The sequence below is a fragment of the Misgurnus anguillicaudatus genome, chromosome 25 (genome assembly GCF_027580225.2).
Source record: "Misgurnus anguillicaudatus chromosome 25, ASM2758022v2, whole genome shotgun sequence".
NCBI classification, from domain to species: domain Eukaryota; kingdom Metazoa; phylum Chordata; class Actinopteri; order Cypriniformes; family Cobitidae; genus Misgurnus; species Misgurnus anguillicaudatus.
The window spans coordinates 25,177,282-25,196,273 of record NC_073361.2 but is presented as its reverse complement, the minus strand read 5'-3'; the positions used below and the strand labels follow the sequence as shown (position 1 = coordinate 25,196,273).

Below are 18,992 nucleotides of genomic sequence, written 5' to 3'. Positions count from 1 at the left end.
GTGGTGTTACTGTCTTTTCACTTTAAATATTGGTAACACCACAGACATAAGTGGATGTTTCGTTTCTTAAAAAAATATTTAAAATTAAAAAGTTATTATTATTTTAAATGCATTAAAATACAAGCATTTTTTTTTTTTACAATTTCTGCCTCTCATTTGCCACCCCTATTGAAAAAAGGCCCACACAGTGTTTTGGCCTACTACTTTATATGCTATTTATTGAATGTAATGATAAACATAGTAAACTTTATCACATTACGTCATTGGTTCTCAAATTGGGGTCCCTAGTTTTATGACATTTAATGAAATGTATTCATATAGCAAAAATTGTGTTTAATTAAACATCAGAAAAATGAGAAGGGGATGCACCCTATGCAAGGGGGTCTGCATGCTGAAAAGTATAAGAACCACACTGTTATTTTGCATCCAATTTTGTATTAAAATGTCTGATAGCACTCCAACTAGATACGTATGTGAGGTCAAAATGTATTGTCAGATACAGTATTGCTCCTTTTGGGAAATACATAAATCTGCAAAAATAATAAACTTCAGTATAAACTGGCATGCTATACCATACAAAGCCAATGAATTATACAATTTAAGAATTTAGTAAGTGATAAACACAATAAATATAAAGTCAACACCTTTTCTTTATTATACAGTATAGTGAAAACATTGCTTATAAATCTATGGTAGTATTTTAAGAGACATTAAGCATTTAAAATAGATTACCTGTACTTTGTCCATTATAAACCGGTTACAATATAAAGTTGTGCTTCTTTCATATAAATGATGGAACTGGCTTTGTGTAAAAAGAGCACTCGACTCAACCATTTAAAATTAATTAACCTAAACATGACTGTAAGGCACATAAAGTATACAAAAGGTACAGTTATCAGTAAACACATTTAGACTTTATATAGAAACAAATACAAAGCTACATTTTATCTATCAAACAACTTCATCATCTATTCTTAACTATATAGAAACGTCATACTTGTATGTGACAATGTGTCAGATCACTTTTCTGCATGTTTTAATCAATACAAAATACGGTTTTATAATGTGTAACAGAAAAGGCTGTCGGCGTGCAAATAAAGCATTTTATCTTTGTGTGCTCAAAACACAATTAAGAGAGATGTAAACTGCAAATAGTAAAAAACAAATGTTCAGGTATTTCAGCTACACTAGGTCTATATAACCCTGAAATAAATTATGGCAAATTCAGTTTCAATCTCAAGTCTAAAGTACTTCCACTTAAAACCACTTTAAAATTCATAAAATTGTGCTAATAGCAATTGTGCTAATACTTATTTTGTTGTAAACACACTTTTGTTGTAAATACTTTCACTCTTGCAGTTTTTGCATAATAAGGCGGCAAGTTGGCAGTTATTACAACACATACAAAAATGTTGCAGTAATTTCTCTGTAAACAGGCCTCTGGTTAAAACCTCAAAGTCAGACCCATTGAAATACTGTTGTGAGCAGCACGTCATATATTAATACACAAGGTTCTTCACAGCGATGCCATAGAAGAACCATTTTTGGTTCCTCAAACAACCATTTCTTTCATATGTTTTAATAATAATAAAAAAACATTTATAATCATTACGGTTCTTCTAATGTTAAAGTTTCTTAATGGAACCATTTAGCCAAAAATGGTTCTTCTCAGACATCTTGAAGCACCTTTATTTGTGTATGGAGTGTATGGTATATCTTAAATATATACACAGCACAGCTGGATTATACTTTTAGTTTTGGATCCAATGCCACTCATTTCTCTTAATTTAGTAGCTCCAGGTAGGTAATAGGCACTTTTCCTTTCTGAGTCCCACGCTCTCCCATCAGCCAGTCAGAGTCCATTCCTGGAACACTGCTAACTGTGATTACCTAAAAAAAATATCAAATAAAATACAATGTAAGCCGATAGGAAAGCAAACATGTCTCAATTTTGAGTGACTAGAAAACCGTGTGCCCACCTCGTCGGCCAATAAGGAGAGTTCGTTGCTGCTCGCGGCATCGTAATCATAAAGCACCCGTGCCTTACGGCTCCCGCTGAAGTTCTGGAGCTCGGTGAAACCTGAAGATGTGTTGCCTGCACTGGAAGGAAGAGATCCTGACAAAGGCAGTATGGGGACTGAGACACTTGCCCCACCGGAGGCTGCTGATTGGTTGTTGTTGGAGGAGAAAGCTGAGGGGAAGCTGATAGGGGTAAAAATGAATGAATTCATTAAACTTGTGTACATTTACATACAGTCCAAAGTGACATTGGATTCAAGCTAGGGCTGTCACGATTATGAAATTTGGCTGACGGTTAATTGCCTAATAAATTATGACGATTAATTGACTGTTTTATTGCTTTGACATTTCATTCTCATACATTTTGTTTGTTTGTTTGTTCATGAAATAATTTTCACACATTGTTGTCATTATTTAAATTAAATATTTTGCAAGGTTTACCTGGCAGTAAATATTAATACACATAACACATATTTAAAAGTAATTATTTAATAAATATAGCTTTCAAAAACTGAAAATTGTTCTAAAAAAGTGTCTTAAAAATAAGCCAATCCTACTAACTAAGGTCATATTAGTACTGGACCACATATCGGTAGTGGCTGCAAAACATTAATTCCTTACAGATCCTACTATTACAGAATAGCATCCTTAACTTCCCTAAATTTAGAATTGCTGTTTTGGGTATGTTCATACTGCTTATCAAAGTTTGCAGAATCTCTTTAAATGCTGTTTTTTCCACTGTATTGAATTGCTTTGCAATGTATCGCGTTACACTTTTAGTTAAGAAGCGCCATCTGATACTGTCACGTTTATACAGTGGCTGCAGCTCCCCCTTGTGTTTTTTAGAGAAATGTGCAATCATTGCGGTGATCTGAAATCATCGCGATGAGACGATTATTTAATCATTGTGACTGCCCTAATTCAAGCTATACATTTTTTTATCAGTATGTGTTTTCTGGGATCAAACCCACAACCTTATGTATTTACCAATTAAGAACCAATTCATAAAAAAACGGTCCGGTTCAGTAAAGTAACGAAATGTATGAAAGAGAAACGTATTGACAAAAATTGGCTTACTTTCCCAGCTGCTTCTGGAGATCTACCATGTACTGGTAACACTGGGCGTAATAGGTCATCTGCGCCTCCACAAAGTCGTTCAGACAGCGAAGATGATGGGCCTGTGACAGACACAACATCAGGAGAGATTACATGGTTTGTGCTTGTAGAGTAAAACTAAAGAGAGATCGGCAGGGGGTCCAGCGGGTGCTCACATGTGTGCTGCTGACCCCATCCAGAAGAAGTCTGGTGATCTCGGCCTGTCTGTCAAACTCACTCTGTGTCATCTTCAGATCTTGCTCTGCCTGAGAGAGAGAAAGAGAGAGAGAGAAAATCAGAGCAAAAAAATTAGAGAGCAAAGTTGATAAATGGCCTAAAATTTTTACATTTATATTCATGCATTTGGCAGGCTCTTATATCCAAAGCTACATCTATCAATATGTGTTCACTGGGATCAAACCTGTGACCTTTCTGTTGCTAATGCAATGCTCAACCCATTATAACATTTGCTCTTGTAAAAATGACTGAAACCAAATCACAGACAATGTTGTCTACTTATCTGGATTATTCTAGCTATACACAGTTATTCGTAAACAAATGACAGATTGTAGATTTCACACTTTGCTAAAAATGCTGAATGTTCTTCTTACCGTTGGCACTTCCTCTATGCTCATCTGCACAGCATTTAAAAATAGCGAGAGCATGTTTAGAGAGAGCGAACTGTGTTCACACCAATACATAGATATAGACAACACAATCACAGACTACAGCCTCGACACTTGCAGTTAAAGGGACACTCAACCTTTTTAAAATAGGCATATTTTTCAGCTCCACTAGAGTTAAACATTTGATTTTTACAGTTTTGGAATCCATTCAGCCGATCTCGGGGTCTGGCGCTACCACTTTTACCTTAGCTTAGCATAATCCATTGAATCTGATTAGACCATTAGCCTCGCGCTCAAAAATAACCAAAGAGTTTTGATATTTTTCCTATTTAAAACTTGACTCTTCTGTAGTTAGATCGTGTACTAAGACCGACAGAAAATTAAAAGTTGCTATTTTCTAAGCGATATGGCTAAGAACTATACTCTCATTCTGGCGTAATAATCAAGGACTTTGCTGCCGTAACATGGCTGCAGGAGGCGCAATAAGATTACGCAGTGCTGGAAAATAGTGCCCTGCCAATAAAAGTCACCAAGGGGACTTTTTCAGGCACTGCGTAATAAAAGAGGAACTATATTTTATGGCGTAATAGCACTTTTGGGAGTACTTCCACTCGGCGCAGTAACGCCCTCCCTCTCCCATTATGAGAGGGAGAAGGGGAGCGGACTTTTCAGGCGAATCGAAGTACTCCCAAAAGTGCTATTACGCCATAAAATATAGTTCCTCTTTTAAATCCGCTTACAAAAGCGCTACGTTTTATTTTGTACCACCAAACTTTCTCGTATAACTACTCGTCTTAAATAGGAAAAACGTTGATGTGTTTGGTCACTTCTAACTTTATCTCTAAATGGTAGCATTGAATGAATGGGGCTAAGCTAAATGCTATCGAAGTGTCGCAGCGCGCTCCAGCGCTTATGTGCACGCACACAGATGATAGAGGGATGTATCAACAATTTTTAGTTAAGGTAATAACATATTTTAATATTGAAAATGAGTAGACTATTCCTTTAAGTTTAAAATTTTCTGTCAGTCTTAGTACACCATGCAACCACAGAAGAGTCAGGTTTCAAATAGGAAAATCATCAAATTTTTTTGGGTTATTTTTAGCACAATGCTAATGGTCATCGAATGCACTGCAAATGCAATGCTCTACCAACTGAGTCACAGGAATCAACGGCAGAAAATACCTTGGTAAATCTTCACAGTGGATGTCAAATGAATCTACGCTGCTGCCGAAAACACTATTTGAAACAATTCACTTGAGAATTGCTTGCTTAATTCGCTTGGAATCGAAGCAAAAGCGAGCACTTCCCATTTTAGCGTATAGGCAGCTGTTTGTGTGGGTATTATTGGGTATTTGGACGTATGCGTAGGTTTAGCTCTGGTCATGAGGAGATCATCTTTGAGCACTGCTCCACTTCTCTTGTGAAACTGGGCTCGAGGACAGCGAGCAGTTTTGAAATGCCATCACGATGTTGAGCAAACATTGAGATCCTCTTTACAAGCTCTATACGTACAGCAAAGAAGGAACATAGGAACACACACACTGCTAATATCCGTGACAAAAAGCTTAATCAACAGCTTAAAGAGGAAGTAGCGAATCTTAAAAGTGGCTCGTCCAAAGCAGAAGAGTTGGTACTTTCCACAAATAGCGTACACTCATATGTTGCAAGATCTGTTAGTTATAAGAATGATTACTACGAAAGGCACTAAATTATATTTACGTACATTTTGCATTTGGCAGATGCGACTTACACGGTATTCAAGGATGCTATACATTTTATCAGTATGTTCAGTATGTGTGTTCCCTGGGAAACAAACCTATAAACTTTGCGCTGCTATTGCCATGCTATACCATTTGAACTACAAAAACATAGGAAAGTGGACTCGAACTTCACAACATGGGGACTTTAAGGGTTTTGGGTCCAACTTTAGAAGCGCAAGTGGACCAAAAAGGCACAACTAACCTTCAACCACTTCACATGAAGAAAGTTAAACATGTAAGAGAAATTAGCAACATAGCCAGTGTCCCCTGGTGGAGGGTCAGTTCTGAGCGTCTACCATGTGTCAACGTATGGACAAAGAAAGTGCAAAGATTGCAGCTTATAACTATTACTTAGTTCCTGACAATAATATTTACAGTAGATGAAAACACCATAAAAACAATTCTAACAATAACTCACCAAAGCTCTGGCATCAGTCATTCTGGCTTTCTTTAGTTTAGTCTTTGCAGCATCAAGATCCAATCGTTTGTTTTGAAGAAGCTTGCGTTCCTTCTGTGGATGTGTTACATCATATAGGTATCATACAAAAAAGAAATAAACAAATTATCTTAAGAGTTTGAAAAAACACCAGACTTGGTCAAAAATGTAAATGTATTGCTGTTGAAAAATAGCCAGTTTCATAACTGGCCATTCATGCTACTTGTGCTTGTGTAATGTGGTGTGGTTGTGGCAGTGGTTTGGTTAGGGTTGCCTGATCTCACCAATATAGTTTTAAAGTCGCCCTCTAGAAAGTTGCGGAAAGGCGTGAGGAAATTGATGGCTGAGCTCTGTATAAACTCTCGCTCGGCTCCTCCGATCTGCATCTCTGTTTCACCGCACTTTGTCAGAGCATTTCCTGTGGAGAGAAAAACAACCAGAGATAACAATTAACTTGTGCAAAAATAAATATAAACACACACACACAAATTTTATATATATTAAAGCAATATCTTGGGTGGGAGTGTAAATATAGCTCTATATCATCACGGCGGCTGTGCGGTGACTTCGGACATGTTTGGTCCGAACTTTACTTCCGGTTTCTGTTTGTTTAATGGACTGACTAGTTGCTGAAACTGAACTCTTAAACAAATACCTCGTCGAAAAAAAACTAATGTTTTGGTTTCCTATGTAATCTACATGTTGTTTATTTTGCTTGTTATATAAATAAACTACTGTAAACTGATTTTTTTGTTATTTCGTCTTAGCGGAGTTTACCGGAAGTTACGTGTTGTCCACAAAAGTTGCTTGTTTATGTTGTTACTGCTGAAACCGTCTATATAGCCATATCAGATGACTCAGAGAGAGTTACTGCTTTTATAGAACAGATCAACGGCACTATGACAAATAACCCTTTCAGCCGTTTGTTTAAAATGTCATAATATGTAATGTTTCTCAATATTACTGTTTCTGGGTACTGTTGCAAAATCCAATATCTGCCGTGTTATTCTGTCATCTTTTCTCCCTTTTTTCCCAAAACGCAATAAACGCCACTCCTCCTTTTCTACAGAATGCAATAAATCCGCTCAACAAATCACAGCTCACCATTCCACGCATTGTAAACAAACAATACACACAGAATCCTAGTTTTCCTCATCTTGTACTTCGTGATCAACAAACAAACAAAAACAAAATAATACTTTAATGGTATGGATAAACCTGTGGTGGTTTTCTGTGACGGGAAAGAAACGTAAGCCATCAACATCTAATAATTTACGCGAGAAGCCCTCGGGAAACGAAAAGATGAATGCACATTTAAATATTGATTCAAAAGATTTATAGCATTATGAAAATAAACTTGTCATGGATTTATTGCATTCTGTGGGAAAAAAGAATTCGTTTTTATAATAAATCTTTGAAAATCAAATAATGTATTTCAATTTTTTATGTTATTATAACCTACAGATGTTATGTGAAAGTTTGTAACAGAAAATAGTGGTTTTCATCTTGTCACTTTCTTGGTATAGAAAACACGTTTTTACCGAAATTGGTCAAAATGGATTTATTGCGTTTTGGAACCAAACTCTTAATATATTTATAATAATTAAATCTGCAGTCAATTAGTAAAGATGGCGCCTTTGCATCGCAAGCTTTTTGCAGGTTACCAATTTTAATAATAATCCCAGTCTCCCTTGAAAACGCCGGTCTTGCACGCGTGACCTCATGTTGTTTTATACTGTACTAGTTTCTGCTTATTGCTTATAAATATCAATGGTGTCATCTCGTGTTCACAATATAGTAGCAGGGTTAATTCCAAACAGCGTGCCCAGCACTTCAGGAAGGGGGATGCGTGTAAACACCCGCTCCAGATAAAGGCAAAATAATTGTTTTCATTGCTCTATTGGCCAAGCTATGAGACACAATCTCGCAACTCCCTAAAAAAAAACACTGATTCACAACCTACGGAGGTAGGGAACTGATTGAGACACGTAAAGTTTTTAAAAACATCCGCTCTGTTTGCATCTTTTTCCAGTCACAGATTTGTGAGTGACTGTGTGACTCAAGTGCTTCACGCCTCCCTCACTCATTCGAAAATAACCAGTGGCTGAAAGATACATAAATGATGCGAACTGATGAAACCAAGTCAATCAGCCAATCAGATTTGAGAACCAGAAAGAACTTTTGTATATACTTCGATTACTGGATACTGGACTCTTATCATGATATGGAAAAGCAGGACGCACTCATTGGTTTTTGTTTGGTGCTTACCATAGGCTGTCCCAGGTCCAAATTCATTCCCAGAGTCGATCATGCATTGACCCAAAAGTTCATGGTTGTTCATTCGTGTTGGGGCTTTCTTTTCCAGTTTTTCATAGAAAAACTCTTCTATTCTGACATCTGAAAAACGCAAGCAATACATTAAATCACAGTATGTTTAAACTTGGGTCACATTACAGTGGGTTACATAAAACCACATAAAAAATATTTCATTTTTTATTTTCATTTTTAATCTTTTCAAAAATATTAAATCTGTGTGTTTAAAACAGCTGTTCATTCCCTCCTGTTAGTAAGTTGTATTAGTATTCTGCAGATTATCTATTAGTTTGACCAAAAACTGTAAAAAAGATGGTCTCTCTCTCTTTATAGACAAAATATCTAAAAAATGGCTGCTGACATCTTGCAACAATGTCGTTAAGTGCCAAGATCTGCGCAGTAGTGACCGTGAGGTGGAGCCATGGCATCAAGTCCTCTCCCAATTTTTTCTCGTTTAACTCAATAACAAACACATAAATCAAACCATCAGTCCACTTAATAGCATCTATAAATAACCAACTTAAACCACACTTTTAGAAAACTAAACAATTAAAAGTAGATCAACATGATAAGAAATAATTAAAATAATAGAAACCATTGTTGGGGAAAAAAATTCAATTGTAATTTGATTTTTAAGGTTGGCTCACGCCTCATGCCCCATTTGTTTACATGGGTTTATCACCTATACTGCAGTCAGCCACCAGGGGCCGATCAAAATGTTTTCATTTCACTTTTCAGGACATGCGTGGTCCCCTGAGTGTGACACCATAGTGAGCCTCTGGACAGCTGTGCTGACAACTACATAGACTCCTTGACATTTCTGTGATACTTTAACACTATAAAGTAAGAATAAACATGGTTGGTTTTAAAGGATGTGGACCCTATTCAAATAAATATACTTATTTAATTATAATGGATAATGTTAAGGTCCTGGCTCATCCTACGAAGTGCTAAAAACTGCATCTTTCAATGGGCTTACTTGGGTTTGGTTGCAGTAATACTTCTGTCTGCTTTAAAATCTTCTCTGTCCAGTGTTTGGTGCATTCGGCTCTGGTGAGGAGATTCTCCAAATGTGCGTCTAACTCCGTCTTCTCAGCCTGACCAAATTTTTCTTCTGTAAACTGTGAGGACGAAAGATAAGTTGTTTAAATAATACTAACAGCAAATATCTTCAATGTTTTGATGTAGCAGCATAATAAAATCCTCATGAGAAAAAGTTTTACAAAGCTTTTAAAACAAATTCGTATACACGTTTCTAAAATTACAAGCCTAAGACTTTTAAAATACATTACACTTACATTACATTACACTTTGGTTCGCATCCACCAGATAACATATCACCAGTAAGGTTATGGCTAGAAGGGATACAGATACGGCCAAAATCTCGTGAAATTTCACCGGATGAGCGCTGTTTTCATCCTACCCCCAAAAACTCTCACTGATTTGACACAATTTTTACGTTATTTAGGGCGTAGCTGTTTCCTATATAGTCAGAACCGCTATTTTTCATTACAATCCTACAAACCTAACCCTAAACCCAAAATCTCGCGAGATTTGGCCGTAGCTGTATCCCCTCTAGACCGTCATAGTTTAAATCACAACCAAAACAAATCCCATTATACTTTATGTTGTTTATGTTGTTTTCAGCAGGGAGGGACTTTTCAATTCAGCAACGTTTTTGGTCCTTAATAATCATGTAAGCACCCCTAATGTTATTAGACCGCTCACTAGTTATGAGACACAGCCCGTGTGTGTGGATGCGCTGAGCTCTGCTGATTTAGCACGTTAGCTTTAGCATTGCAAGCGCAATCTGGTCAAAAAGTGAAAATGTCTACGTTTATATTGGCGGACGAATAAGTGAATACGTTGAATCGATGAGAGAAGCATTTATATGAGTAAAATGAAACATTTAATGCGAAATTATATTAAGTCGAAGGACAAAAAGATCTTTACAGCCTGACAGAGGCCCTGATCGGAAAGTAGAAAATATAACTTAACGTTACACGAAAACAAAGTGATACACCTCGGAAATACCCTAATGTGTTTATTTTTTTATAAATCTTGCCAAAATATGATATTATTTTGTATGTAAAGTTTAAAGGAAACACTTTTTGCATCTTTACAGACAGTTTAAACGTTAACTTACTTGCACCGCCCGGCTGAATAAAGTACCAGCATCCGCTGCGAATCTCTTCACGTTAAAATCCATCTTTAGGTTTTCTAACGTTATATATAACTAATTGTTAAATGTGAGACGGGAAAGATGTTGATGGCATAAATGTATCCTTTATTACAGTAAAACGGCCGTGGCTTTTTGAAAGTATGACTGAAGCAACAGTCTGCGATGTGGAGGAGGAAGATCCACCCACAGATCTGATTACTGACTGAGAGCTCCGAACAGGACTGTACCTCAAACCCCGGTACTGTATCAGCACATGAGCCCAATTGTTTACGTTACCATCATAGGCAAAAAGTAACTTTTAACTTAAACAGTTTCAGTTGTATAGCCCATAATGCTGAAATAAAACAACTGAAACAATCACAGAAACTGTAATGGATGTATAATGGGATTTATACAAGCACAGCGCTCGAGCCACTGATAGATGAAGTAAACCTGTGTGTGTGTGTGATCTGTATCTCCATCTCCGCTATCTACCAAAAACCTTTAAATATTTTCATCTCAGCATACAAATAATCACTAGATGGCAGCATACAACAATGGTCCTCCATAAATCCAAAAAGGTGGATGATTTCTGCACCCCTGTCTGTTAATTGGGAAGTTTAAAATAAGGCAGAAAATGTGGATTTTTCCCTTGATGTAAATTAAATATGCAAAATATTATTTTAATATGTAACCCAGCATTTATTATTTAAAAGGCGTTTATAAAAAAATGAATATACCCTTACGAAAATAAATCAAATACAAAGCATGATACTACTACATATAGTTTAATCATAGTTTTATATGCTAATTAATACGCCATAAAACATTGAGCACTAATTAAACTATGGATGCTTTTTGTAAGGGCATTAGTCGAAAGTCGACCTTATTCTGGTAACATTTTGGTCAACCACTCCCTTTAATATCTAATTCGATGTTATCAAAAAAGTAATTTAATAGCTTGAGGGATGCTCCGCATTGCTCACTGCAGCATCTACTCTTGTAACCATAGTGATACGCATTCTAACCACGCCTTCCGCAGTCTCCGTAATTTGATTGACAGGCGGATGCGGCGCGGTTTTTATAACTATTATGCATGATGTACACACGCAGAGCGAACCCGCTCGTCTTTACCCACAATTGCTCCTGAAGCGCGCGTTCACGTTTTTACCACAGGGCGCAAGTGTTTTGCTTTTCAGTGCACGAGCGCATTTCGCATGAGATGTTGATATATTGAAATAATGTTTGTTTTTATAATTGTTAATAGTTATTGTTCTCATTGATACTTTGTTGTTTACAGGGGCGATGGGTTTTGTTTTTGCTGCCAGCATGAAATAAACCTTTGCCAAAAACAACAGATAGCCTATAGATTTTATTTTGGGAGATGGGCAGCACCGCAATGGATTCTAAGAAAAAAGATGAGAAGAAATTTTCAAGAAAGAAGAAAAGCCTAAGGATAAATATGCCGGTAAGCTTATATTTTCTGACTCTGATTTAAATCTTTCACAAAAAAGACCGGAAGTTGTACACATGCAATAGTTACATGATTCAAAAACTTAACATGTTTACATAACAGTTAATATTTTACCTGTTTATTAAATGCTATCACAAAATTAATTATTTTTATTATTAATAAAAACAAGAAATCAGGAAGTCATCTTCATGTTGATCACTTGAACATGTGTGAACCATAGTACAATTGGTCACACCTGACTGTGAGAAACATGGATCATCATCTGTTTCTCACAGCTTACTCTGTTCAGTTAATATGTGGTTGACCTAAGCACTTCCCTCTAATGTTTATATGATACAAAGAGAGGCTTTTTATGAACATGCCTCAGCTAATAAAAATCAGCACATTTCCTGTTATCTTATTATTACTGCAGAATTAAAAGACATTGCAGGAGAATAATCAGTGTTTTGGTGTAGTCAGCTCAGGCTGTATTGAAATCTTGAGTCTCTGTTTCTTCCTGTGTCACTGTGTTATCAGCTGCTAATCAGTTGTTTATCGTCATTATGAGATCAGTGTCATTACTGAGTAATCCTGTACGGCACAGACACAAACAATACTTGTCTGTGGTGCACAGATCGTGTCATTGCTGAAATGGACATGCAGGTGTAATCTGTTGCATGAGGCATTTCTGGCAGCCTTCTGACGTCGTAGCGTGTACATGCGAAATAGGCAGCGTTTTAAAGAGATCTCAGTGTTTTCCTGTGCAGTGGGCTTTTATTTTATCTAACTGTATGACTGCCTGATGTAGACTTTGAAATGTATTATTTATTTATAATCTAAATGAATACATTTTAAGATACTGACTGTAATTGAAGAACTGATTGTTCTGCTGAATATAAAGGAAGATATGAAGAATATCCAAGCAGATCTGGGGCACCAGACATCCATCGTAGGAAAAAATAATACTGTGAAAATGAATGGTGCCCCAGAACTGTATAGTTATTAACATTTTTCAAAATATTTTCATCTCTGTTTAGCAAAACAAAAAAAATTATACAAGTTTGTATAAATTTCTTCGTTTTTACTTTTTCAGCGTGTGGCCCCCTTTGTGTACGGTGCATTCCTTTGTGGCCCCCCCAAAGAAAATTTATGAAAAAACAGTTCTAAAACATTTAACACATTTTAATTAAACAAAACATTAAATTATACAAAGTAGTGCTGCCTTATTTTTTTTAGGTTTAATTTCAAAGAATTCATAATAAATTAATGTATTTTATAAAATGTCATAAAACTGGGGCCCCCCTGGCACCATCTCGCGGACCCCCTGGGGGCCCCGGACCCCAGTTTGAGAACCACTGCTGTAGGCAACAGGCTCAGTGTTTCCCCTGCATTTTTGAATGAGTGAAAAAATACATAAACACATATCTCGTTTAGGTGAAAAGTATCAGGTGTCCGTTAAAGAGGGGTATGGTGTTACTTTTCTAAGCTTTTACATACTCATAATTCCCATCTGGTAGACAATAAAACAGGTAAAAGATCCTTTGCAACTACATCACAACGTGATGAAGATCACTCAAAACTCTAGCAACCGCAACCGGCGACCACCTGGGGCATCACAGCAGTCACATTTCTTTAAAGAACACGCCCACATTTTGGGAGTTTACCTTATTCATCGTATTCACCAAAACATATAATTAGGAAAATGTTGCCGTTATTTTGTCACTTATAGAGAGCAGTATGCTAGCTGGAGCCATTTACTTCCAGTCTTTGTGCTAAGCTAAGCTAGCGGTGGGTGTGTCAGACAGGGTTACGGCACACACGGAGATGAAAAAGGTATGGACTTATCTAACTCTGGGGGATACGGTGAATAAGCTAAATTCCCAAAATGTGGGTGTGTTCCTTTAAAGCAACACATGAAGTCTAATTTCATATCTCTTTGTTTGATTTTGAATTTTTGCAGGACACCTTTGCTGATCTAAAGTTTAAAAGTCAAACAATTTAAAATGAAAATGTTTGAAATAAAAGTAAGCATTTAAAGTAAAAAGTTGGAACAGGTTCAGCTTAACATGTGCTTTGTGTATGACAATTTCTAGATTCATATATTTTGCAATTTGTGATTTATGTCTGATAAACCAGAAGTTTAAACACACAGTGCTTTAAAGTCTTTCTCATGTTTAAAAATGCATTTCAAACCCCCTCCAGGCTGATTTTCTTCCCCTGTCAATACCTGTTCTGTACTTTTGTTTTTCCATACACAAACAAAGTTGCAAAACAGCATTGTTACCTTCCTCAATTAAAGTTTATTTAGGTATAAACACACATTTGCAGACACACTGACTTTCATGTTCCCGAGGGGAGGTGCCACATTGTTCATGAGTTATTATGACCATCATTGCTCCTTGGAGTAACCCTTGGGTTCGTCAAATGGGATTTCCGAGTGCTTGTAGCAGTTAAATTGGCTCTAAATGCAAGAGTGCTTCAGCTTCTCCATGACTTGACTCCGAGTGGGTGTTTGATCAGTGGCCAGTCCTTAAATTCAGAGGTAATATTTTGTTCCTGTAAGTGTGGATTTGTAAGTTTTTGCTCCAAATATATGAAGGCGGGGTTCCCTGAGCTCCCCGTCTACCGAACAGATGGCTTTGCTACGTTGGCTGAGGTCCTTCTTTCTAGATAAAAAACAGAATGGCTTGGATTTATGTTTCATTGTTGATCAGTCTGTATATTGGGAGATAAGCTAAACTGTTTAACAGTGCAATGGCACATGGCAATAGAAAATACATACTGCTTGCTTTATCAAATCGTGCTGTTGGAACATGAGATGGCATAGATATTATGTTTAAATTTTATTCAATCATTGGCTTGTGTTTTAATCAAGAAAGGATCCAGATATGCATATGTTGTTTTTGATAAGTCATGAATTTGGTTTTCTTGGGTTTTACTCGAGTCCTGTTACCATGGTTATTATGCCTGACCTGTTGTGAGACAAGGGAAGATTTGCATGTTGAGAGACAAACATGAGTCAGTCGTAATGGACTGTTTTATAATGAGGAAACCAAGAGAGGGATGTTAACAGTGATTTCCCAGAATGTTTTTTAGCTTGGCAATGTGGAGAAAAATTTACCAAATAAAATGTGGTAATAGGGCTGCATGGTATTGAAGAAAAAATGCGATATGCAATAACTTAAAAAAAAAAATGCTATATGCAATATATACTTAGTGTTTGTACAATATAATTGAACTTTATTATATTTAAAAAAAATCTGGACTCCAAAATAATCAAAACATTGAGAAAATCGCCTTTAAAGTTGCCCAAATGATGTCCTTAGCAACTGCATTTTTTATATATTTACAGTCAGGAATATATCTTCATGGAACATGATCTTAATATCCTAATGATTTTTGGCATAAAAGAAAAATCAATAATTTTGACCCATACAATGTGTTTTTGTTTTTTGGTACAAATATACCTGTGCTACTTTAAAAAATCTGACTTTTCCATGTTAGTGTTATAATTGGGTACCCAGTGCTTGTATCAACATAGAAATTGTGAAAAAAAAAATCAACCCAGTAACTAAGTTATGTTAAACCATTCTCTGCAAGCATGTGAAAAAATAGGTAATTGAAATTTGTGATGTCAGAAGGGGATAATACCGCCCCTTTATCTGCACTATCCAACCACAGCACTGCCATTTAGTGCAGAGATCAGCTTATTTGCATTTTAAAGGACACACCCAAAACAGCACATTTTTGCTCACACCTAGAAAGCGGCAATTTTAACATTATAATAAATTATCTATGTGATATTTTGAGCTAAAACTTCACATACGTAATCTGAAGACACCGCAGATTTATTTGACATCTTAAAAAAGTCTTATGAAATGTCCCCTTTAAGACTGGTTTTGTGGTCCGCAGGGTCACATATCTATGTGCTATTTTCTTTGTTAAAACACTGACTATACACAACACGAGGTAATGAAGTAATTAAGTTATTGCGCAAACTATTGCGATATGTATATTGATACTGTACATGCACATTTGTGTTATTTATGTGGTTCTGCGCTATGTATAGCTATAGGAAATGTAAATTAAGTGGTGCTTTTGTTGAGAAACATCCCTTTGGTTTGTTAGAGTCTTTATCTGATGCTTGTTCTTATATATATTTTTTGTTTATTTGATACGTCATATTTATCAATTTAGTTGTCCTTTGGGTAGGACTAGAAACATTATGTGCTTGCTTTAGCATACTATGTATTTGACTTGAGCATGTTTCAAGTTATATATTATTATCATAGACAGAGTTTAGCATTTGTGCTTTAGGGGTGGGCACCTGATTATTACCCAGGCCGATGATATTTGGCGTTTTAAAATGTTTGGGCTATTTCTATACTCTTTGAGCTATTAATTAACAAAGGCATAAGAAATGTGCATAATAAATTTAAGCTACTTGGATCAGATCATGTTAAGCATGAAGTGCCTCGTGAACAATAGCTTATTCTGTGTAAGAACAATAGAGCATTGTGTCATTAGATGAAAGTAAATGCACCCTAAAGCTGTGGTTTATGTAAGTGTGGGCCTCAGCGGTTTAGTTGCTGCGTCACATTTACAGATTTTGAGCATTTCAATACAGTTTAGGTTACTGCCAAAGTTTACACGCTAGCTGATGTATCCGCAAAACTAAAAGTCCCTGTTTGGAAGGAGCAGAATGGACGAGGAATTGAAGATTGTACGTTTCAGACTTAAGTTTTTTTAAGCTGCTTCTTGATGTTTTGCACTGCAAGTAATGTAAATTTTGATATCGATGTAGAGATAGACACTGTAATTGTTTTATTTGTACTAGAGCTGTGCAATGAATCGTTTTTGATTGTCAATTTTTGACTATTACAAAACAAGATAATCATCAAGATAAACAATTATTTTGCGATTAAATTGTGTGCTGCTAGACCATTGCACATGTAGCCTATTGAAACACTTACTTATATAAGTAAAAGCATGTTTTCAAAGTCACTGAGTAATTTTGTTAAATAATCGTGATTATGATTTTGCCCATAATCGAGCAGCCATAATTTATACCCTCAGACAGTCTGTGCTTTTGTTTTCAAAGATACACAAACTTGTTCTTATAGCTATGACGTTACATTGAACAAAAAAAAAATTGTTGACTCATTGGAGTTTCTAGGAAATCGTTTCGTGCATTCTTAGTTCTCTCCACCTGCCTGCAGGAGTACATGATAGAGGCTTACAGAAGATATCAGCACAGGTTAAAATATAAATTCCTGGAAAATTTTTAGGGTGGTCTCATGGGATCTTGTTTCCATAAAAACAGGTTAAAGTGACAGAGGTACAGTAGATATTTTACGTTGTTTTCGTCATTGCCTGGTGGTGTTGAAGTCTTTGTAAAGCTACAGGAATTTGTTTTAAAGTTGCACATGGATCTTCAGATTTGTTTCCTCATTGCTGGGTGAGCATCTCACACCCACAGAGTGTCCATCTGTCAGATCTGATGTGTTTCTGGTAAACTTTTAGTCTTGCTTGTTTGTGTTTTTTTGCCTGTTTTTTCAGCACATTATTTATGCAGTTCCTTGTAATATTGGCTCTTTACATCTCTGGGTTTGTGGATTCCCCACAGTTTCAGCTCAAATGGAGCTGTAGTTCTAGACTTCGTGTTTTGTTGCAAATAAAAGATGCCACATGAGCGAGCTTTATAATGAGCCATATCATTATGTGTTTTTTTGCTCCACAGGATTTGAGCTCCTTTGCAATGCCGTTTCTGGAAGGAGATGCTGAACCTTCGAACAAGGACAGCATACGCAAGGTAACACAGCCCAAATACACATAACCCAAACTTGAATTACTCACTGTTGTAAAAAAAGGCACAAAAGGTACAAAATTTGTCACTGGGGCGGTACCTTTTCAACAAGTACACTTTTGTACCTAAAAGTTGTATATTGGTACCTCAAAGGTACATACCTTCACATATTAGGCCCTTTTTTAAAGCTCCCGTTCTGTCTGTGATTTTGAAGCTTTGATTGTGTTTATAGTAGGGGTGTAATGGTACGCAAAAATCATGGTTCGGTGCGAACCCCGGTTTTGAAGCCACGGTTCGGTTCATTTTCGGTACAGTAAGGGAGAAATGCAAACATTAAACTGCAGGTTGTTTATTACTATAAACTTTTTTTTACAATTTGTTTACACTTTTTTAAACACTTTTTATTAAAATATAACATATAAAATATATATAAAATGAAAAAATAATAAATAAAATACTACTGCAAAGTTCTTTTTTACATTATTTTATAACAGAAGGTAACTCTTTTCTTAACCTTCTCTTAAACTTTTTCTACTAAAACCTTGAACTAACAAATTCAATTCCTGAATACATTTATGAACTATTAGCCTACATTTTTGCCACCAAAAATGTTGTGTTTTGATTTATTTTGGATTGTTTAACTCACAGTATTGAATTGGCTATGTACCATCTCTGTATAAAAATAATATTACTGCTCTATGTGTAACTGCATAGCAAGCAACATGATGATATACTTATTATACACTCATTTTGAGATTAGTGAGGTGCATACATAGCCATCTTTGATCTTTTGCATGTTTCTCCTAATCTTTGCTTGTGTCGTCAATGTAAGCTGTAACGAACCCCTCCGGGTTACAGCTCTTCTCTGTCCCGACCAGCTGATCGCATTGGCACAATGATATGATTGACGTGATGTGCAGATGAAAAATCTGATCACGCATTCCTTATTCTCGCTGTCACAGAAAGCGCGTCTTATGAATGCGTAGCAACGAAAGACGCGCATCCTCTCACGCACTTTTGAAAGAACAAAGCAGCGCGTTGACACGCGTTTAACATGCGCTTTTAGACATGACACGTAAACGTTTACATCAATAATCAAACGGATATACAACTAAGTAAATAAAAATCTTTCTGTGGGCCGAATTATGTTATATGTTTGACAGAAGACTTGCGCTGAACGCGGAGACTTCCGCCACTTAATATGTTCGTGCGGAAACGCACGTATTATGTTCCGCACAGGCACACACAAAATGCATTCGGCCTTTCGGTGCATGTCCGGTTCGAATACACGTACCGTTACACCCCTAGTTTATAGTGCAC

At 36.4% G+C, this 18,992-nt stretch overlaps 2 protein-coding genes across 4 annotated transcripts in view; one reads left to right on the top strand and one right to left on the bottom strand.

Annotated features, from left to right (window-relative positions):
* Positions 1-632: 632 nt before the first annotated feature.
* On the bottom strand, positions 633-10,539 carry sh3glb1a (SH3-domain GRB2-like endophilin B1a). 2 transcript variants are annotated; one of them, XM_055181464.2, is made up of 9 exons: positions 10,399-10,539; positions 9,232-9,373; positions 8,208-8,336; positions 6,224-6,357; positions 5,922-6,014; positions 3,291-3,380; positions 3,097-3,197; positions 1,980-2,202; positions 633-1,890 (listed from the first exon to the last, which is right to left on the bottom strand). In XM_055181464.2, exons 1-9 carry the CDS (start codon positions 10,459-10,461, stop codon positions 1,783-1,785), a joined length of 1,083 nt encoding a protein of 360 aa, XP_055037439.1. In that variant the 5' UTR covers positions 10,462-10,539; the 3' UTR covers positions 633-1,782. The 2 variants fall into 2 exon arrangements, with proteins under 2 accessions (XP_055037439.1, XP_055037440.1); XM_055181465.2 differs by lacking the exon at positions 10,399-10,539 and adding an exon at positions 9,551-9,648.
* A 9-nt stretch (positions 10,540-10,548) lies between these two features.
* Positions 10,549-18,992, top strand: part of prkag2a (protein kinase, AMP-activated, gamma 2 non-catalytic subunit a) — a 73,078-nt gene continuing 64,634 nt past the window's right edge. For both annotated transcript variants that reach the window (XR_012368002.1, XM_055181462.2), the window contains exons 1-3: positions 10,549-10,672; positions 11,714-11,881; positions 17,607-17,678. Coding sequence is in view for 1 of the 2 variants with exons in the window: in XM_055181462.2 (XP_055037437.2) it covers positions 11,798-11,881; positions 17,607-17,678 (156 nt within the window). In the remaining variant the exon portion in view is untranslated. The remainder of the gene's footprint in view (positions 10,673-11,713; positions 11,882-17,606; positions 17,679-18,992) is intronic.

Bases quoted from the DNA above. Each gene is read 5' to 3' on its own strand.
- sh3glb1a (XM_055181464.2), bottom strand. From the start codon at position 10,461: ATGGATTTTAACGTGAAGAGATTCGCAGCGGATGCTGGTACTTTATTC. The intron at 8,337-9,231 runs GTAAGCCCATTG...TGCGTTTTTCAG, and splicing joins ATTACTGCAACCAAACCCAA to ATGTCAGAATAGAAGAGTTT. The intron at 6,358-8,207 runs GTAAGCACCAAA...TTCTCTCCACAG, and splicing joins TGGACCTGGGACAGCCTATG to GAAATGCTCTGACAAAGTGC.